General features: G+C 50.0%; 2 protein-coding genes across 6 annotated transcripts in view; both read right to left on the bottom strand.

The window, feature by feature from the left end:
- Window positions 1–22,637, bottom strand: part of LOC129811261 (protein numb homolog) — a 117,302-nt gene that overhangs the window by 48,925 nt on the left and 45,740 nt on the right. The window lies entirely within an intron of this gene.
- The window catches only part of LOC129811213 (skin secretory protein xP2-like), a 70,674-nt gene continuing 62,812 nt past the window's right edge, over window positions 14,776–22,637 (bottom strand). Inside the window, exon 2 of the mRNA XM_055862375.1 lies at window positions 14,776–15,104. Coding sequence (XP_055718350.1) covers window positions 14,776–15,104 — 329 coding nt within the window. The remainder of the gene's footprint in view (window positions 15,105–22,637) is intronic.

The raw sequence follows: 22,637 nt of genomic DNA, 5'->3' as shown, positions 1-22,637 counted from the left end.
CTGGGTGACCTGAACCTAGAATGGTTGACAGAATGTCTTCTGGGTGACCTGAACCTAGACTGGTTGACAGAATGTCTTCTGGGTGACCTGAACCTAGACATCAGACTCTGATTGTCAACAGTCTATGTAACAACTAGAATCTGACTGATTCTCAACAAGGTTGAATAAAAAGTGTCCTCTGAAATCCTCTGATGAATCTGATGTTAACCAACACTCCTCATGGTTTTAATGCTTCTGGTCTAATGAGCCGGAGCGGAGCCGGAGCGGAGCCGGAGCGGAGATGGAGCGGAGCCGGAGCGGAGATGGAGCGGAGCCGGAGCGGAGATGGAGCGGAGCTGGAGCGGAGATGGAGCGGAGTCGGAGCGGAGTCGGAGATGGAGCAGAGCGGAGTCGGAGATGGAGCGGAGATGGAACGGAGTCGGAGATGGAGCGGAGATGGAGCGGAGCTGGAGCGGAGATGGAGCGGAGCTGGAGCGGAGATGGAGCGGAGTCGGAGCGGAGTCGGAGCTGGAGCGGAGATGGAGCGGAGCTGGAGCGGAGTCGGAGATGGAGCGGAGCTGGAGCGGAGATGGAGCGGAGTCGGAGATGGAGCGAAGCTGGAGCGGAGATGGAGCGGAGTCGGAGATGGAGCGAAGCTGGAGCGGAGATGGAGCGGAGTCGGAGCGGAGCTGGAGCGGAGCTGGAGCGGAGTCGGAGCTGGAGCGGAGATGGAGCGGAGCTGGAGCGGAGATGGAGCGGAGATGGAGCGGAGCTGGAGATGGAGCGGAGCTGGAGCGGAGATGGAGCGGAGTCGGAGCGGAGCTGGAGCGGAGTCGGAGATGGAGCGGAGATGGAGCGGAGCTGGAGCGGAGATGGAGATGGAGATGGAGCGGAGATGGAGCGGAGTTGGAGATGGAGCGGAGATGGAGCGGAGTCGGAGATGGAGCGGAGATGGAGCGGAGATGGAGCGGAGATGGAGCGCAGATGGAGATGGAGCGGAGATGGAGCGGAGCTGGAGCGGAGTCGGAGATGGAGATGGAGCGGAGATGGAGCGGAGTCGGAGATGGAGCGGAGATGGAGCGGAGATGGAGCGGAGTCGGAGATGGAGCGGAGATGGAGCGGAGATGGAGCGGAGATGGAGCGGAGCTGGAGATGGAGCGGAGCTGGAGATGGAGCGGAGCTGGAGATGGAGCGGAGCTGGAGCGGAGATGGAGCGGAGCTGGAGCGGAGATGGAGCGGAGTCGGAGATGGAGCGGAGCTGGAGCGGAGCTGGAGCGGAGATGGAGCGGAGATGGAGCGGAGATGGAGCGGAGTCGGAGCTGGAGCGGAGTCGGAGCTGGAGGGGAGCTGGAGCGGAGATGGAGCGGAGATGGAGCTGGAGATGGAGCTGGAGATGGAGCGGAGTCGGAGATGGAGCGGAGATGGAGCGGAGATGGAGCGGAGTCGGAGATGGAGCGGAGCTGGAGCGGAGCTGGAGATGGAGCGGAGATGGAGCGGAGTCGGAGATGGAGCGGAGTCGGAGATGGAGCGGAGTCGGAGCTGGAGCGGAGATGGAGCGGAGTCGGAGCGGAGCTGGAGATGGAGCGGAGATGGAGCGGAGATGGAGCGGAGATGGAGCGGAGCTGGAGCGGAGATGGAGCGGAGCTGGAGCGGAGATGGAGCGGAGATGGAGATGGAGCGGAGATGGAGCGGAGATGGAGATGGAGCGGAGATGGAGCGGAGATGGAGATGGAGCGGAGATGGAGCGGAGATGGAGATGGAGCGGAGATGGAGATGGAGCGGAGATGGAGATGGAGCGGAGATGGAGCGGAGATGGAGCGGAGATGGAGCGGAGATGGAGCGGAGTCGGAGCGGAGCTGGAGATGGAGCGGAGATGGAGCGGAGATGGAGATGGAGCGGAGATGGAGCGGAGATGGAGCGGAGATGGAGCGGAGATGGAGCGGAGATGGAGATGGAGCGGAGATGGAGCGGAGATGGAGCGGAGATGGAGATGGAGCGGAGATGGAGCGGAGATGGAGATGGAGCGGAGATGGAGATGGAGCGGAGATGGAGCGGAGATGGAGATGGAGCGGAGATGGAGATGGAGCGGAGATGGAGCGGAGATGGAGATGGAGCGGAGATGGAGCGGAGATGGAGCGGAGATGGAGATGGAGCGGAGCTGGAGCGGAGATGGAGATGGAGCGGAGATGGAGCGGAGATGGAGCGGAGATGGAGATGGAGATGGAGCGGAGATGGAGCGGAGATGGAGCGGAGATGGAGCGGAGATGGAGCGGAGATAGAGATGGAGATGGAGCGGAGATGGAGCGGAGATGGAGCGGCGCTGGAGCGGAGATGGAGCGGAGATGGAGATGGAGCGGCGCTGGAGCGGAGATGGAGCGGAGATGGAGCGGAGATGGAGCGGACCTGGAGCGGAGATGGAGCGGAGATGGAGCGGAGCTGAAGCGGAGATGGAGAGGAGATGGAGCGGAGCTGGAGCGGAGATGGAGCGGAGATGGAGATGGAGCGGAGATGGAGCGGAGATGGAGATGGAGCGGAGCTGGAGCGGAGCTGGAGCGGAGCTGGAGCGGAGATGGAGATGGAGATGGAGCGGAGCTGGAGCGGAGATGGAGCGGAGATGGAGCGGAGATGGAGCGGAGATGGAGCGGAGATGGAGCGGTGATGGAGCGGTGATGGAGATGGAGATGGAGCGGAGCTGGAGATGGAGCGGAGCTGGAGAGGTGCTCCTTTGCACCCCAGTATCTCTACTTGCACAATCATCTTCTGCACATCTTTCACTCCAGTGTTTAATTGCTATATTGTAATTATTTCGCCACTATGGCCTATTTATTGCCTTACCTCCCTTATCCTACCTCATTTGCACACACTGTATATAGACTTTTTCTATTGTATTATTGACTGTATGTTTGTTTACTCCATGTGTAACTATGTGTTGTTGTTTGTGTCGCACTGCTTTGCTTTATCTTGTCCAGGTCGCAGTTGTAAATGAGAACTTGTTCTCAACTAACCTACCTGGTTAAATAAAGGTTGACTAATTTAAATTAATTAAAAATATAGATATCTGTATTGCAGGCAAAAAGCATCTTCGCTTTGTCAGAAAAGGTAGTGGTATAATTAAGAGCAGTATCTTGCAGGATTCAAATCGTTGTAATTGTAAGAGTTGTCTCTTTCTCGGTGATGTCATTGTAATGGCATCCAGGAAGAACAAAACCCTCAAACATTTACATCCCAAAAAGGTCCAAGGGCAAAGACACACAACATCCACATCAAATACAATATCTTTCTTGATCAAATGGAAAATAACCACTTTTCTGTGCATTATTCATTTACCATCCTTACAAACCACGTAATGTAAATATACATTATTGTACCTAGAGAATGATGCTACTGGGTCTAACGACTCACACCGAGGCTCAGAGAATGATGCTACTGGGTCTAACGACTCACACCGGGGCTCAGAGTATGATGCTACTGGGTCTAACGACTCACACTGGGACTCAGAGAATGATGCTACTGGATCTAACGACTCACACTGGGGCTCAGAGAATGATGCTACTGGGTCTAACGACTCACACCGGGACTCAGAGAATGATGCTACTGGGTCTAACGACTCACACTGGGACTCAGAGAATGATGCTACTGGGTCTAACGACTCACACCGGGACTCAGAGAATGATGCTACTGGGTCTAACGACTCACACTGGGACTCAGAGAATGATGCTACTGGGTCTAACGACTCACACCGAGGCTCAGAGAATGATGCTACTGGGTCTAACGACTCACACCGGGGCTCAGAGTATGATGCTACTGGGTCTAACGACTCACACCGGGACTCAGAGAATGATGCTACTGGATCTAACGACTCACACTGGGACTCAGAGAATGATGCTACTGGATCTAACGACTCACACCGGGACTCAGAGAATGATGCTACTGGGTCTAACGACTCACACCGGGACTCAGAGAATGATGCTACTGGGTCTAACGACTCACACTGGGACTCAGAGAATGATGCTACTGGGTCTAACGACTCACACTGGGACTCAGAGAATGATGCTACTGGGTCTAACGACTCACACCGGGACTCAGAGAATGATGCTACTGGGTCTAACGACTCACACCGGGGCTCAGAGAATGATGCTACTGGGTCTAACGACTCACACCGGGGCTCAGAGAATGATGCTACTGGGTCTAACGACTCACACCGGGGCTCAGAGAATGATGCTACTGGGTCTAACGACTCACACCGGGGCTCAGAGAATGATGCTACTGGGTCTAACGACTCACACCGGGGCTCAGAGAATGATGCTACTGGGTCTAACGACTCACACCGGGACTCAGAGAATGATGCTACTGGGTCTAACGACTCACACTGGGACTCAGAGAATGATGCTACTGGGTCTAACGACTCACACTGGGACTCAGAGAATGATGCTACTGGGTCTAACGACTCACACCGGGGGCTCAGAGAATGATGCTACTGGGTCTAACGACTCACACTGGGACTCAGAGAATGATGCTACTGGGTCTAACGACTCACACCGGGACTCAGAGAATGATGCTACTGGGTCTAACGACTCACACCGGGGCTCAGAGAATGATGCTACTGGGTCTAACGACTCACACCGGGGCTCAGAGAATGATGCTACTGGGTCTAATGACTCACACCGGGACTCAGAGAATGATGCTACTGGGTCTAACGACTCACACCGGGACTCAGAGAATGATGCTACTGGGTCTAACGACTCACACCGGGATTCAGAGAATGATGCTACTGGGTCTAACGACTCACACCGGGATTCAGAGAATGATGCTACTGGGTCTAACGACTCACACCGGGACTCAGCGAATGATGCTACTGGGTCTAACGACTCACACCGGGGCTCAGAGAATGATGCTACTGGGTCTAATGACTCACACCGGGACTCAGAGAATGATGCTACTGGGTCTAACGACTCACACCGGGACTCAGAGAATGATGCTACTGGGTCTAACGACTCACACCGGGGCACAGAGAATGATGCTACTGGGTCTAACGACTCACACTGGGACTCAGAGAATGATGCTACTGGGTCTAACGACTCACACCGGGGCTCAGAGAATGATGCTACTGGGTCTAATGACTCACACCGGGACTCAGAGAATGATGCTACTGGGTCTAACGACTCACACCGGGGCACAGAGAATGATGCTACTGGGTCTAACGACTCACACCGGGGCTCAGAGAATGATGCTACTGGGTCTAACGACTCACACCGGGGCTCAGAGAATGATGCTACTGGGTCTAACGACTCACACCGGGGCTCAGAGAATGAATAAATCTCATAGAAAAACACTATTTTATACCATCTATTGCATCTTGCCTATGCCGCTCGGCCATTGCTCATCCATATACTTATATGTACATATTCTCATTCACCCCTTTAGATTTGTGTGTATTAGGTAGTTGTTGTGGAATTGTTAGATTACTTGTTAGATATTGCTGCACGGTCGGAACTAGAAGCACAAGCATTTCGCTACACTCACACATTAACATCTGCTAACCATGTGTATGTGACCAATACAATTTGATTTGATGTAACAAATTCATAAATAACAGTCAAAAAATGTATCATAAGGAATAAGGTTTTGAAGTGTCTGTCCTATAGCTGAGATTCAGGGCGATCGGAAAGTATTCAGACCCTTCGACTTCTCCCGCATTTTGTTACGTTACAGCTTTATTCTAAAATGGATAAAATTATATTTTTCCCTCATCAAATCTAAACACACTACCCCATCATGACAAATCGAAAAAATATTTGTATAAAATGTAGAAATAGCTTATTTAAATAAGTATTTCAGACCCTCTGCTATTGTATTCATGTTACCTGATTGTACAATTTACCATCTGACGCACATTGAGATGTCATAAATCACCACTGCAGAACTCTCCCTGTCCTCTGCCGTGACCTGATTATATTCCTGCTGATGATATCTGGAAACGTGCATGTGCACCCTGGCCCATCTACTGTTGCTAGCCCCAATTCTGACTTGTGCTCTCATATCTGCTTCACTGATTTCTGCTCTCGTAAAAGCCTGGGTTTTCTGCACGTTTACACTAGAAGCTTATTACCTAAAATGGATCAATTGAAAGTGTGGGTTCACAGCTCCAATCCAGATGTATTGGTCATTACTGAGATGTGGTTCAGGAAGAGTGTTTTGAATACTGATGTTAACCTTTCTAGTTATAACCTTTTTCTGCAAGACAGATCTTTCAAAGGTGGGGGAGAGGCAATCTTTACCAAGGATCACCTTCAGTGCTCGGGTTGTCTCCACCAAGTCTGTCCCTAAAAAATTTGATTTACTGCTTTTAAGCATTAAACTTTCAAAATAGCTTTTTGTTGTCTGTTGCTGGGTGTTATCGTCCTCCATCAGCACCGGCCTGTACCCTACCTGCCCTAAGCTCTCTCCTGGCCCCTTACACTAAGTCTGAATTTGTCCTGCTAGGTGACCTGAACTGGGACATGTTGTTACGTTCCCCAGTTTCTGTGTTGTTGTGAGTGTGTTGTATGTGTTTGTTTGTGTGTGTGTTTCAGGATGGCTTCCTGGATTCCAAGCAGCTGATTGGTCGGCCCCATTGCAGATAGGAGCTCTGACCCCGCCCTCTCGTCAGGGGATACAGCTGTCTGCAATTACCGACTCCTTCTGCAGCTTGAAAAACCAGTATTCCTTTGCTAGGAGCTTGTCGTATGTCCTGTGTTGGTTTGTTGTGAAGTATTTTGTAGCCGCTCCTGCAGAGGTATGTATGTGCCGTAGGACTTAGTGTTTTTTTGGTTTATTTAAATTGTTTCATTTGTTCCCGAGGGGAAGGCCAGAGGCATACATAACCCTGTAGTATGTACTCTGTCTATGCACACTAGGTAAGACCTGGGCGGACCATCCCCGGTATTTTGGTTAGCGTTAAGGTAGGCCAGTAGTGGGTAGGTAGGACTAGGTAACTTTAACTTTCTTTGCTTTGGTTCCATCCAGCCCCTTTTCCCCACTTTACCGTGCGAAGGAAGATTAAATTCCCTGTAAACGGTAATATTCTCTGCCTCTGTAGGTGCGGGTAAGGATGACAATCACATACCCTTTTTTTCAACTCCATGGGGAGTTGAGTTGTAGCAGGGTGTTGCGTTCCCTCCACCAAGAGGCGTACGTATAACACATGCTTAAAACCACCTGACCAAGTCCTAAAGCAATGGGACTGCCTTCCTCAGAATATCACCGATCCCACAAGGTATGACTCCAAAACACACAGAAAAGGCTACTCTCCTCGATGTTATCCTCACAAATAATCCCGATAGGTCAGTCTGGTGTTTTCTGTAATGATCTTATTGATCACTGTTTTACAGCCTGTGTTCGTAATGGCTGCTCAGTGACACGTCCTGTTCTGATTTGTCATAGACGCTTGCTAAAAAACTTTAAGGAGCAAGCCTTCCTTCATGACCTGGCCTCTGTAAATTGGTATAGAATCAGCTTGATCCCCTCTGTCAAAGACGCTTGTCCCTTATTTTTTAAATATTTTTCAGTGGTATTGTTAACAAACACGCCCCCATAAAGAAAATGAGAATTAGAAACAGGTTCAGCCCCTGGTTCGACCGTGATCTGGCAGAGTTACTCCACATCAAGAATTCCATTTGGTGAAAGGCTCTGCATACGCCTACTCAGGCTGACTGGCTCTCGTTCAGGCAAATGAGAAATAAGTGCACTCAGGCTATCCGGAAGGTCAAAGTTAGTTACTTTAAGGAGCAGTTCTCTCTCTGTGGGTCTAACCCCAAGTAGTTCTGGAAAACGGTTAAAGACATGGAGAATAAACCCTCCTCCTCACAGCTGCCCCTTAATGTTGATGATGTGGTTGTTACTGACAAGAAGCACATGACTGAGCTCTTTAATCACCACTTCATTAAGTCAGGATTCCTATTTGACTCAGCCATGCCTCCTTGCCCGTCCAACATTTCCTCATCTCCCAACCCTTCTAATGCGACTATCCCTGATGCTCCTCCCTTATTTTCCCCTGCCCCGCTACAAAGTTTCTCCCTGCAGGCGGTCACTGAGTCCGAGGTGATAAAGGAGCTCCTGAAACTTGACCCCAAAAAACCATCTGGATCAGATGGTTTAGACCCTTTCTTCTTTAAGGTTGCTGCCCCGATCACCGCCAAGCATATCTCCATTCGTTTTAACCTGTCTCTCCTTTCTGGGGAGGTTCCCATTGCTTGGAAGGCAGCCACGGTTCATCCTTTCTTTAAAGGGGAGATCAAGCTGATCCTAACTGTTATAGACCTTTTTCTATTTTGCCCTGGTTATCAAAAGTGTTGGAAAAACTTGTCAGTAATCAACTGACTGGATTTCTTGATGTCTATAGTATTCTCTCGGGTATGCAATCTGGTTTCTGCTCAGGTTATGGATGTGTCACTGCAACCTCAAGGTCCTCAATGATGTCACCACTGCCCTTGATTCTAAGCAATATTGTGTTGTTATTTTTGACTTGGCGAAAGCTTTTGATACGGAAGGCCATTCCATTCTTGTGGGCCGGCTAAGGAGTATTGGTGTCTCTGAGAGGTCTTTGGCCTGGTTTGCTAACTACCTCTCTCACGGAGTGCAGTGTGTAAAGTCAGAAAATCTGCTGTCTCAGCTACTGCCTGTCACCAAGGGAGTACCCCAAGGCTCAATCTTAGGCCCCGCGCTCTTCTCAATTTACAACAACAACATAGCTCAGGCAGTATGTTCAACAACAAAGCTTTCTTAGTGTCCAACAAGCTTTCTCTCCCCTTAACCTTGTTCTGAACACCTCCAAAACAAACGTCATGTGGTTTGGTAAGAAGAATGCCCCTCTTCCCACAGGTGTGATTCCTACCTCTGAGGCTTTAGAGCTTGAGGTAGTCACCTCATACAAGTACTTGGGAGTATGGCTAGACGGTACACTGCCCTTCTCTCAGCACATATCAAAGCTGGAGGCTGAGGTTAAAGAGTACCGTAATCGGTCCTCTTTCACCCCAGCTGCCAATTTAACCCTGATTCAGATGACCATCCTACCCACGATATATTACGAAGATGTAATTTATAGATTGTCAGGTGAGGGTGCTCTCGAGCTGCTAGACGTTCTTTACCATTCGGCCATCAGATTTGCCACCAATGCTCCTTATAAGACACATCACAGTACTCTATACTCCTCTGTAAACTCCCTCAATGTGAGCAAGACAAAGGAGATGATTGTGGACTACAGGAAAAGGAGGGCCAAACACGCCCCCATTCTCATCGACAGGGCTGCAGTGGAGCAGGTTGAGAGCTTCACGTTCCTTGGTGTCCACATCACCAATGATCTATAATGGTCCAAGCACACCAAGAAAGTCATGGAGAGGGCACGACAATGCCTTTTACCCCTCAGGAGACTGAAAAGATTTGGCATGGATCCCCAGATCCTCAGAAAGTTTTACAGCTGCACCATCGAGAGCATCCTGACGGGTTGCATCACCGCCTGGTATGTCAACTGCACGGTATCTGACCATAAGGCGCTACAGAGGGTAGTGCGTACAGCCCAGTACATCACTGGGGGCAAGCTTCCGGCCATCCAGGACCTCTATACCAGGTGGTGTCAAAGGAAGGCACAAAAGACTGTCCAAGACTCCAGCCACCCAAGTCATGGACCGTTCCTACTGCTACCGCAGGCAAGCGGTACCAGACTGCCAAGTCTAGGTCCAAGAGGCGTATAAACAGCTTCTACCCCCAAGCCATAAGACTGTTAAAATTAATCACATGGCCACACTATTCACATTGACCCCCCCATTTGTTTTTACACTGCTGCTACTCGCTGTTTATTATCTATGCACAGTCACTTCACCCCTACCTACATGTACAAAATACCTCAACTAACCTGTACCCCTGCACAATAACGCTGTATCCCCTGTATATAGCCTCGTTATTGTTATTACTTTTTATAAAACATTTGATTTTATTTAGTAAATATATTCTTAACTCTATTTCCCCTCTGAATCAGAGGGGGGGGGGGGGGGGCTGCCTTAATCAACATCCATGTCTTCCTCATTTAACCCCTCCAAATCAGAGAGGTGAGGGGGGGGCTGCCTTAATCAACATCCACGTCTTTAGGGCCCGGGGAACAGTGGGTTAACGGTGGGTTAACTGTTCCTGTAGTTCTACCCCTGCCTTGCTCAGGGGCAGAACAACAGATATTTACCTTGTCAGCTCGGGGATTCGATCCAGTAACCTTTCGGTTACTGGCCCGATTCTCTAATCACCACATGCGATATTAAAGACCAATAGACTTTTAAAATAACACGCAGCGTGTTCTAGAAGATGAACCGAAGTAAGCAGTCCAGTAGACTGTCTCTCTAAGTTACTCCAGCTGCCCCACCAGGCTACTCCAACCACTACTCAGTCCAGTAGACTCTCTCTAAGTTACTCCACCAGGCTACTCCAACCACTACTCAGTCCAGTAGACTGTCTCTAAGTTGCTACTCCAACCACTACTCAGTCCAGTAGACTCCAACTCAGTCCTATCTTCACCTGTCTCCCCCTGCTGTCTCGTGTCCACTGGTCATTGTAGTTCTGGTCATGTCCCGTGTCCCCTGGTCATTGTAGTTCTGACCATGTCATGTCCTGTGTCCCCTGTAGTTCTGACCATGTCATGTCCCCTGGTCATTGTAGTTCTGACCATGTGCTGTGTATAGTGAGTCAGGCTAGCCCTGCTTTATGTAACTGCTCTCCATCCCTCCACTTCTCCTCTCTGGGTCTTCTCCTTTACATAACCATGCCAACCCAGCGCTAATGACGCCGGGAAAATCGGGATTGCAGCTGTAGGAAAGTGTTGCTCTCGAGTCACTTCTAAAGCCTGCGAGCTTGAGACTGGAGCTACAGGAGTTTCCTGTCATGAGTATCTTACCTTTTATCATAGTCATCAGTTTCCTCAGTGCAAAAAGATTAAGCAGAACACATTTCTCAAATTCTTCATTCATGTGGCTCCAGAGCTCCTAGCATCACATCCACGTTACACCAGTTAGGAACGATCTCTGTGTGATGGGACTATATATGCCAGGTATGGCTCCCCTATGTAGGAGCTATTTGGATTGATATTAAGGATCCCCATTAGTTCCTGCCAAGGCAGCAGCTACTCTTCCTGGGGTTTATTATGGATCCCCACTAGTTCCTGCCAAGGCAGCAGCTACTCTTCCTGGGGTTTATTATGGATCCCCATTAGTTCCTGCCAAGGCAGCAGCTACTCTTCCTGGGGTTTAGTCCCGTGTGGCTCAGTTGGTAGAGCATGGCGCTTGCAACGCCAGGGTTGTGGGTTCAATTCCCACGGGGGGACCAGGGTTCAATTCCCACGGGGGACCAGGATGAATATGTATGAATTTTCCAATTTGTAAGTCGCTCTGGATAAGAGCGTCTGCTAAATGACTTAAATGTAAAATTATGGATCCCCATTAGTTCCTGCCAAGGCAGCAGCTACTCTTCCTGGGGTTTATTATAGATCCCCATTAGTTCCTGCCAAGGCAGCAGCTACTCTTCCTGGGGTTTATTATGGATCCCCATTAGTTCCTGCCAAGGCAGCAGCTACTCTTCCTGGGGTTTATTATGGATCTCCATTAGTTCCTGCCAAGGCAGCAGCTACTCTTCCTGGGGTGTACTACGGATCCCCATTAGTTCCTGCCAAGGCAGCAGCTACTCTTCCTGGGGTTTATTATGGATCCCCATTAGTTCCTGCCAAGGCAGCAGCTACTCTTCCTGGGGTTTATTATGGATCCCCAATTAGTTCCTGCCAAGGCAGCAGCTACTCTTCCTGGGGTTTATTATGGATCCCCATTAGTTCCCGCCAAGACAGCAGCTACTCTTCCTGGGGTTTATTATGGATCCCCATTAGTTCCTGCCAAGGCAGCAGCTACTCTTCCTGGGGTTTATTATGGATCCCCATTAGTTCCTGCCAAGGGAGCAGCTACTCTTCCTGGGGTTTATTATGGATCCCCATTAGTTCCTGCCAAGACAGCAGCTACTCTTCCTGGGGTTTATTATGGATCCCCATTAGTTCCTGCCAAGGCAGCAGCTACTCTTCCTGGGGTTTATTATGGATCCCCATTAGTTCCTGCCAAGGCAGCAGCTACTCTTCCTGGGGTTTATTATGGATCCCCATTAGTTCCTGCCAAGGCAGCAGCTACTCTTCCTGGGGTTTATTATGGATCCCCATTAGTCCCTGCCAAGGCAGCAGCTACTCTTCCTGGGGTTTGTTATGGATCCCCATTAGTTCCTGCCAAGGCAGCAGCTACTCTTCACAACATATTAAATGTATGCTCTTAGGCCTCTACTCGTGGGCCGTGACCACGTGTATAGTGAGTATGTTATCGTGAGTTTGTATGCATGTGTCTATGTTTGTGTTGCTTCACAGTCCCCGCTGTTACATCTGGTGTTTTTCAAAATAAATGTTTCCTGTTTCCATCAGTTACTTAATGCGGAATAGTTCCATGTAGTCATGGCTCTATGTAGTACTGTGTGCCTCCCATAGTCTGTTCTGGACTTGGGAACTGTGAAGAGATCTCTGGTGGCATGTCTTGTTGGGGTGAGTTCAACAAAGGCTTCTGTCCGCGGCGAACATGTTACCTCGTAACAATTTTCAGTTGAACCATTTGAACTGTTACAGAGAAGCAGCAAATATCTCTTTTTATGGACTGTGGCTTTTTTTTGGCGGCAAAATTCAAACTGCAAATGACTGTTTCTGTTCCTACTACATGTAATAGGAATTCCTACATAGCCACGTTATTACAATTATTGTTATTATTACTCGTAGATTAGTTTAGACTCGAAGCAGATACTTATGGTCACCGCACACTAGCTTCTCAGATTGTTAGCCCCCGTTACAGGTCGGGCCCCGTTACAGGTCGCCCCCCGTTACAGGTCGCCCCCCGTTACAGGTCGCCCCCCGTTACAGGTCGCCCCCCGTTACAGGTCGGCCCCCGTTGCGGGTCGCCCCACGTTTCAGGTCGGCCCACGTTAGCGGAGAACACAAAACAAATGGCACGCGTCAGCGAACGTTCCCAAACCATTTCCCTTATTGAACGTAACTCTGGAAGATGAGCATTAAAAAAAAATCAGTGTTTCCCCCAGTATTTATAAATTATTTATGCTTTGGTGCCCCATTGGCCCCACTCTCTCTCACGCCTCTCCTCTCCAACCCTCTCCTCTGTACTCTTCCTTCCTCAAAATATTATTCAAACCCTGACAGAGGGTCTCTCTCTTATCAGTTTATAAGTGAAGGTTGATGAACATTGTTTGTCGGTCAGTGACTGAGGGATGATTCACAGTATTTGGACTGATCCACCAGCATCTGTCAACAGCATCTACAAATCCTCTGCATTATCATTAACAGCAGACTCCTACATGTCCTCGGTGAAAACAATGTCCTGAGTTTATGTCAAAATTGTCTTAATAACGAATTACTGTACGACAGACCACGTATTCACCCTGCACACCCTAATTGACAAACAAACAAACCAAAACAAAGGCAAAGTCTTCTCATGCTTTGTTGATTCCAAAAAAGCCTTTGACTCAGTCTGGCATGAGGGTCTGCTATGCAAATTGATGAAAAAGGGAAAGGGAAAAAGGGAAAGAGGGAAAAACATACAACATTATAAAACCCATGTACATAACAACTGCGTGGTTAACCTCTCCAGGATAGGGAGCGGCATTTTCACTTCCCTCCCCCCCCCCCACCCCACCATCCCTCTTTCTCCCTCCCCCACCATCCCTCTCTCCCAATTTCAACTTCCTTCTACTCATCCCCAGAATTTAAAATATGCATATTAGTATATTTGGATAGAAAACACTCTGAAGTTTCTAAAACTGTTTGAATCATGTCTGTGAGTATAACATAACTTATGTAGCAGGCAAAACCCTGAGGACAAACCATTCAGATTTTTTTTTTTTTTTAGGTCACTGTCTGTTCATTGAGTTTTCATTGGGATACTAGATTTCTAATCAACCTGTTTGCAGTTCCTACCACTTCCACTGGATGTCACCAGTCTTTGGAAATTGGTTGAGGTTATTCCTTGGTGCAATGAAGAAGTACGGCCAACTGAAATCAGTGTAAGGTTATGTGTACTGTTTGAGAGTTGTGCAAGACTAGAAAAGTAGCGTTAGTTTGCTGTCCTCTTGTATTGAAACCAGATAGACCCGTCTTCAATTTGATCGATTATTAACGTTTTAAAAATACCTAAAGTTGTATTACAAAAGTAGTTTGAAATGTTTTGGCAAAGTTTAGAGGTCATTTTTTAGATATTTTGTAGTGACGTTGCGCAAGTTGGAAGCTGTTTTTTCTGGATCAAACGCGCCAAATAAATATAATTCATTGTTCGATTAATTCATTATAAATTTAATTTATAAAATAAATGTGGACGGAATTAATCGAACAAAAGGACCATTTGTGATGTTTATGGGACATATTGGAGTGCCAACAAAAAAAGCTTGTCAAAAGGTAAGGCATGATTTATATTTTATTTCTGCGTTTTGTGTTGTGCCTGCAGGGTTGAAATATGCTACACTCTCTTTGTTTACTGTTGTGCTATCATTAGATAATAGCATCTTATGCTTTCGCCGAAAAGCCTTTTTGAAATCTGACATGTTCGCTGGATTCACAACGAGTGTAGCTTTAATTTGGTATCTTACATGTGTGATTTAAAAGTTTGATTTTATATCTTTTTTATTTTATTTGGCGCAATACTTTTTCCCTGGCTATTGGCCAAGTGAGACGCAAGCGTCCCACATATCCCAGAGAGGTTAACTGGTAAACCCAGAGATTTCTTTCCACAGGGCCGTGGGGTGAGACGGGGCTTTCCACGGGGCCGTGGGGTGAGACGGGGCATTCCTCGGGGCCGTGGGGTGAGACGGGGCATTCCTCGGGGCCGTGGGGTGAGACGGGGCATTCCTCGGGGCCGTGGGGTGAGACGGGGCTTTCCTCGGGGCCGTGGGGTGAGACGGGGCTTTCCTCGGGGCCGTGGGGTGAGACGGGGCTTTCCTCGGGGCCGTGGGGTGAGACGGGGCTTTCCTCGGGGCCGTGGGGTGAGACGGGGCTTTCCTCGGGGCCGTGGGGTGAGACAGGTCTGCAGCTTATACATCAATCAGCACCTGGTCTCACCCCACCAGACTCTGAAATCAAATGTCTACTGTTTGACGTCCCAATTAGGATCTGGCTAAAAATACTTGAATCATTTATAGAACCCATTGCCCTTCGTGGTTGTGAGGTCTGGGGTCCGCTCACCAACCAAGAATTCACTAAATGGGACAAACATCAAAGTGAGATGTATGTCAAATTCTGCAAAAAATATCCTCCGTGTACAACGTAAAACACCAAATAATGCAGAGCAGAATTAGGACGATACTCGATAATTATCAAAATCCAGAGAAAAGATGTTAAATTCTACAACCACCTAAAAGGACCCGATTCCCAAACCTTCCATGACAAAGCCATCACCTACAGAGAGATGAACCTGGAGAAGAGTCCCCTCAGCCAGCTGGTCCCGGGGCTCTGGTCACAAACACAACCCACAGAGTCCCAGGACAGCAACACAATTAGACCCAACAAAATGATGAGAAAACTAAAAGATAATTACTTGACACTGGAAAGAATTAACCAAGACGCAGATCAAACTGGAATGCTGGTCCTAAACAGAGACACGGTGGCAGAATACCACTGATTGAACAAAAATTAAGGAACCTTTTTTGAGTGTAATGTTAATGGTTGATTTCACTTGCTTTGAAATATGTTTCCCATACCAATAAAGCCCCTTGGATTGATACGGTGTGAGTCTCCTGAATGGTCCAGTACCCCCCCCCCCCCATCCATCCCTCCTTCTCTCCCCCTCATCCCTCCCCCCCCCATCCCTCTCCCCCAACCCATCCCTCTCTCCCTCTCTCCCCCCACCCCAACCCTCTCTCCCGCTCTCCCCCCACCCCATCCCTCTCTCCCTCTCTCCCCCCACCCCATCCCTCTCTCCCCCCACCCCATCCCTCTCTCCCCCCCACCCCTCTCTCCCTCTCTCCCCCCACCCCTCCCCTCTCTCCCCCCCACCCCTCTCTCCCTCTCTCCCCCCACCCCTCTCTCCCTCTCTCCCCCCCACCCCTCTCTCCCTCTCTCCCCCACCCCTCTCTCCTCTCTCCCCCCACCCCATCCCTCTCTCCCCCCACCCCCCCTCCTCCCCCTCTCCTCTCCCCCCCACCCCTCTCTCCCTCTCCCCCCCACCCCTCTCTCCTCTCCCCCCCACCCCTCTCTCCCTCTCTCCCCCCACCCCTCTCTCCCTCTCTCCCCCCACCCCTCTCTCCCTCTCTCCCCCCACCCCTCTCTCCCTCTCTCCCCCCCACCCCTCTCTCCCTCTCCCCCCACCCCTCTCTCCCTCTCTCCCCCCACCCCTCTCTCCCTCCTTTCTCTCCCTCCCCTCTCTCCCTCTACCCCATTCCTCTCTCCCTCCACCCCATCCCTCTCTCCCCCACCCCATCCCTCTCTCCCCCCACCCCATCCCTCTCTCCCCCCACCCCATCCCTCTCTCCCCCCACCCCATCCCTCTCTCCCCCACCCCATCCCTCTCTCCCCCCACCCCATCCCTCATCCTCCCTCTCCCCTCATCCCTCCCTCTCCCCTCATCCCTCCCTCTCCCCTCATCCCTCCCTCTCCCTCATCCCTCCCTCTCCCCTCATCCCTCCCTCTCCCCTCATCCTCCCTCTCCCCTCATCCCTCCCTCTCCCCTCCCTCCTCCCCCCCATCTCTCTCTCCTGGCGGGATCCCAGCCCTAGCCCTCAGTAATGGGCTCATTAAGAGGAGAGGAGGAGAAAGGCCTCATGTCTGTTAACTCTATTGGGCTGTGACAGCTCCTGCAGGACCGCGTCCCCCCCCCAGCCATCCCATGGCCAAAGCCTCCTCTCTCCCCCTCCTCTTCCCAGGTCCAGAACACCCTGGTGGGGCTGGGCCAGGGTAAAGCTACCTCACATGATCCTGACAGCCCAGTCCTGGCTGGTCCCTCCATACCACAGCAGATCAGACATTTCCCCTTGCTGCCGCCACAGACTGGCCTAGGGGGTGCGGTACTAGGCGGTGCGGTACACCTCCCTACTACTGCAGAGAGAGAGAACAGAGAAAGCATGTGGAGGAGAGAGGGAGGAGGCTGTTTGCAGTCAAACAGGATTCTGAAAAGGGAAGAGAAAGGGCTGAGAAGTGAGGATACCAGAGGACAGGAGTGAGGATACTGTGATAGAAGGTAAACGGTTTCCTCTGTGAGTCGACATGAATTTGTTGTGACAGACATGTTGCGTGAGTGAAGAGAGAAGCTGTGTTATCTTTACTCTCCTACTCTGCAGTGAGCCGAGACATGACCTAAATAAACAAGACTGGAGTTGGTGTGAGAGAGGGGGGGGAGGGGGGGGGGGGGTGAGAGAGAAGGGGGGGCGAGAGAGAAGGAGGGGGGGGGCGAGGGGCGAGAGAGAGGGGGGGCGAGAGAGAAGGAGGGGGGGGGGCGAGGGGCGAGAGAGAGGGGGGGCGAGAGAGAAGGAGGGGGGGGCGAGGGGCGAGAGAGAGGGGGGGCGAGAGAGAGGGGGGGGCGAGAGAGAGAGGGGGGGCGAGAGAGAGAGGGGGGGCGAGAGAGAGGGGGGGGCGAGAGAGAGGGGGGGGCGAGAGAGAGGGGGGGGCGAGAGAGAGGGGGGGGCGAGAGAGAGGGGGGGCGAGAGAGAGGGGGGGCGAGAGAGAGGGGGGGCGAGAGAGAGGGGGGGGGCGAGAGAGAGGGGGGGGCGAGAGAGAGGGGGGAGGTCGAGAGAGAAAGGGGGGGGTCGAGAGAAGGGGGGGTCGAGAGAGAAGGGGGGGGAGGTCGAGAGAGAAGGGGGGGAGGTCGAGAGAGAAGGGGGGGGGGCGAGAGAGAGAGGGGGGAGGGGGGGGGGGGTCGAGAGAGAAGGGGGGGGGCGAGAGAGAAGGGGGGGGGCGAGAGAGAAGGGGGGGGCGAGAGAGAAGGGGGGGGGCGAGAGAGAAGGGGGGGGCGAGAGAGAAGGGGGGGGCGAGAGAGAAGGGGGGGGCGAGAGAGAAGGGGGGGGCGAGAGAGAAGGGATGAGTTTGTATTTTGGGAAATTAAGGAATAGATAGATTTTTTTAAATGTTCCATCTAAAATAAGAAGCGTAAGGCTAAAACAGATAATAATATAAATAATATAAACAGATATAAAAGGATCAGAACACAATGGTGACGTAAACGTAAAGACCCGACTACTATCAACATCATCTCCTTCTGGAGACACAGTGCCTTGTCATTTTGTTACCAAACACTTCTCCCCACATTTTGTTACGTCTTATTCTAAACTGGATTAAATCGTTTTATTTCCCTCATCCATCTACACACAATACCACGGAATGACAAAGCAAAAAAACAGGTTTTTAGAAAATGTTTGCAAATTTAATGGACTGGGACCGCCGAGTACTGAAGCATGTAGCGTGTAAAAATCTGTCCTCGGTTGCAACACTCACCACCGAGTTCCAAACTGCCTCTGGAAGAAACGTCAGCACAAGAACTGTTTGTCGGGAGCTTAATGAAATGGGTTTCCACGGCCGAGTAGCCGCACACAAGCCTAAGATCACCATGCGCAATGCCAAGCGTCGGCTGGAGTGGTGTAAAGCTCGCCGCCATTGGTTTCTAGAGCTGTTTAAACGCGTTCTCTGGAGTGATGAATCACGCTTCACCATCTGGCATTCTGACGGACAAATCTGGGTTTGGCGGATGCCAGGAGAACGCTACCTGCCCCAATGCATAGTGCCAACTGTAAAGTTTGGTGGAGGAGGAATAATGGTCTGGGGCCGTTTTTCATGGTTCTGGCCCCTCAGTTCCAGTGAAGGGAAATCTTAACGTTACAGCATCCAATGTCATGTGCTGACAACATTGTGGCAACAGTTTGGGGAAGGCCCTTTCTTCTTTCAGCATGACACTATACAGAAACGGTTTGTTGAGATCGGTTGTGGAAGAACTTGACTGGCCTGCACAGCGCCCTGATCTCAACCCCATCAAACACCTTTGAGATGAATTTGAAACGCTGACTGCGAGCCAGGTCTAATCGCCCAACATCAGTGCCTGACCTCACTAATGCTCTTGTGGCTGAATGGAAGCAAGTCCCCACAGCAATGTTCCAACATCTAGTGGAAAACCTTCCCAGAAGAGTGGAGGCTGTCATTGCAGCAAAAGGGGGGACCAACTCCATATTAATGCCCATGATTTTAGAATGAGATGTTCGATGAGCAGGTGTCCACATACTTTTGGTCAAGTAGTGTATTTATTATTTATGTCTGTTCTAATTTCACGAAGATAATGAGAAGTAACAAGTAGACCTACCAGTTGGCGATTTTACTGATAATCTATCTTGGTTGAATTATTAAAACGCGTAATTCTGTTACCAAATTGCTAACAGAATACCCAAAACGTCATTAACACGGAATTACAGCAACTGAATTTTCTACATTTCTGTGATTTTAGATCAACAAATAAATGATTATATTGTATTAGTGAATTAAACAGGGTCACTACTTCCTCCAGCTAAATCAAGACCGTGGTACTTATTGTCGGAGCCAAAGCACAGAGAGAAAATCCGGCCGTACATTTTTAATTCACAGGCAATAAAGATAAAACACACGGTAAGAAAACCTAGGTGTTAATGTAGATTCGGAACTCAGTTGTGAATCACACATCAGGAATGTGACCAAAATAGATTTTTACCACCTAAAGGACATTGCCAAGGTGCAACCTTTTCTCTCTGAGGATGATACAGAGAAACTCATCCATGATTTTATTACAAGCAGGCTTGACAACTGTAATGCTCTCCTGTCTGGTCTACCCAAGAAAGCCATTGGTCAACTGCAAAACATACAGAATACTGCAGGGTACTGACCCAGACCAGACAGAGAGAACACATTACACCGGTTTTAAGGTCTCTCTACTGTAAAACATACAGAATACTGCAGGGTACTGACCCAGATCAGACAGAGAACACATTACACCGGTTTTAAGGTCTCTGTACTGTAAAACATACAGAATACTGCAGGGTACTGACCCAGACCAGACAGAGAGAACACATTACACCGGTTTTAAGGTCTCTGTACTGTAAAACATACAGAATACTGCAGGGTGGGTACTGACCAGGACCAGACAGAGAACACATTACACCGGTTGTAAGGTCTCTGTACTGTAAAACATACAGAATACTGCAGGGTACTGACCCAGACCAGACAGAGAGAACACATTACACCGGTTTTAAGGTCTCTGTACTGTAAAACATACAGAATACTGCAGGGTACTGACCCAGACCAGACAGAGAACACATTACACCGGTTGAAGGTCTCTGACTGGCTGCCTGTGAGTTCTAGAATACATTTTAACATTCTCCTATTGGTTTTTAAATCAATCCACGATGGTGCACCTCAAAACATGTCAGACATTAAGTTATGTACCCAGTAGGTCCCTCAGGTCCTCTGGCCTTTTAACTATCCCAAAGCCCAGGACCAAGAGGCATGAAGAGACAGCCTTTTAACTATCCCAAAGCCTAGGACCAAGAGACATGGAGAGGCAGCCTTTTAACTATCCCAAAGCCCAGGACCAAGAGGCATGGAGAGACAGCCTTTTAACTATCCCAAAGCCCAGGACCAAGAGGCATGGAGAGACAGCCTTTTAACTATCCCAAAGTCTAGGACCAAGAGGCATGGAGAGACAGCCTTTTAACTATCCCAAAGCCTAGGGACCAAGAGGCATGGAGAGACAGCCTTTTAACTATCCCAAAGCCCAGGACCAGGAGACATGGAGAGGTAGCCTTTAGTTACTATGCCCCCAGCCTAGGACCAAGAGGCATGGAGAGACAGCCTTTTAACTATCCCAAAGCCCAGGACCAAGAGGCATGGAGAGACAGCCTATTAACTATCCCAAAGCCTCTGGAATAGCCTGCCAGAGAACCTGAGGGGGACCAATAGGCATGGAGAGACAGCCTTTTAACTATCCCAAAGTCTAGGACCAAGAGGCATGGAGAGACAGCCTTTTAACTATCCCAAAGCCTAGGGACCAAGAGGCATGGAGAGACAGCCTTTTAACTATCCCAAAGCCCAGGACCAGGAGACATGGAGAGGTAGCCTTTAGTTACTATGCCCCCAGCCTAGGACCAAGAGGCATGGAGAGACAGCCTTTTAACTATCCCAAAGCCCAGGACCAAGAGGCATGGAGAGACAGCCTTTTAACTCTCCCAAAGCCTAGGACCAAGAGGCATGGAGAGACAGCCTTTTAACTATCCCAAAGCCTCTGGAATAGCCTGCCAGAGAACCTGAGGGGGACCAAGAGGCATGGAGAGACAGCCTTTTAACTCTCCCAAAGCCTATGACCAAGAGGCATGGAGAGACAGACTTTTAACTATCCCAAAGCCTAGGACCAAGAGGCATGGAGAGACAGCCTTATAACTATCCCAAAGCCTAGGACCAAGAGGCATGGAGAGACAGCCTTTTAACTATGCCAAAGCCTAGGACCAAGAGGCATGGAGAGACAACCTTATAACTATCCCAAAGCCTAGGACCAAGAGGCATGGAGAGACAGCCTTTTAACTCTCCCAAAGCCTAGGACCAAGAGGCATGGAGAGACAACCTTATAACTATCCCAAAGCCTAGGGACCAAGAGGCATGGAGAGACAGCCTTTTAACTATGCCAAAGCCTCTGGAATAGCCTGCCAGAGACCCTGAGGGGGACCAAGAGGCATGGAGAGACAGCCTTTAGTTATTATGCCCCCAGCCTCTGGAATAGCCTGCCAGAGAACCCAAGGGGGACCAAGAGGCATGGAGAGACAACCTTATAACTATCCCAAAGCCTAGGACCAAGAGGCATGGAGAGACAGCCTTATAACTATCCCAAAGCCTCTGGAATAGCCTGCCACAGATCCTGAGGGGGACCAAGAGGCATGGAGAGACAGCCTTATAACTATCCCAAAGCGTAGGGACCAAGAGGCATGGAGAGACAGCCTTTTAACTATCCCAAAGCCTAGGGACCAAGAGGCATGGAGAGACAGCCTTTTAACTATTCCAAAGCCTCTGGAATAGCCTGCCACAGATCCTGAGGGGGACCAAGAGGCATGGAGAGACAGCCTTATAACTACCCCAAAGCCCAGGACCAAGAGGCATGGAGAGACAGCCTTTTAACTATCCCAAAGCCTAGGACCAAGAGGCATGGAGAGACAGCCTTTTAACTATGCCAAAGCCTAGGGACCAAGAGGCATGGAGAGGCAGCCTTTAGTTATTATGCCTCCAGCCTCTGGAATAGCCTGCCAGAGACCCTGAGGGGGACCAAGAGGCATGGAGAGACAGCCTTTTAACTATCCCAAAGCCCAGGACCAAGAGGCATGGAGAGACAGCCTTTTAACTATCCCAAAGCTTAGGGACCAAGAGGCATGGAGAGACAGCCTTATAACTCTCCCAAAGCCTAGGGACCAAGAGGCATGGAGAGACAGCCTTTTAACTATGCCAAAGCCTCTGGAATAGCCTGCCAGAGACCCTGAGGGAGACCAAGAGACATGGAAAGACAATCTATAGTTACTATATATGGCCTTTTAACTATCCCAGGACACTAAGCATGTCACGCCTCACTATTTCAAAG

This window comes from Salvelinus fontinalis, chromosome 15 (genome assembly GCF_029448725.1).
Source record: "Salvelinus fontinalis isolate EN_2023a chromosome 15, ASM2944872v1, whole genome shotgun sequence".
NCBI classification, from domain to species: Eukaryota; Metazoa; Chordata; class Actinopteri; order Salmoniformes; family Salmonidae; genus Salvelinus; species Salvelinus fontinalis.
This window is presented reverse-complemented; position numbering and strand designations above follow the sequence as displayed.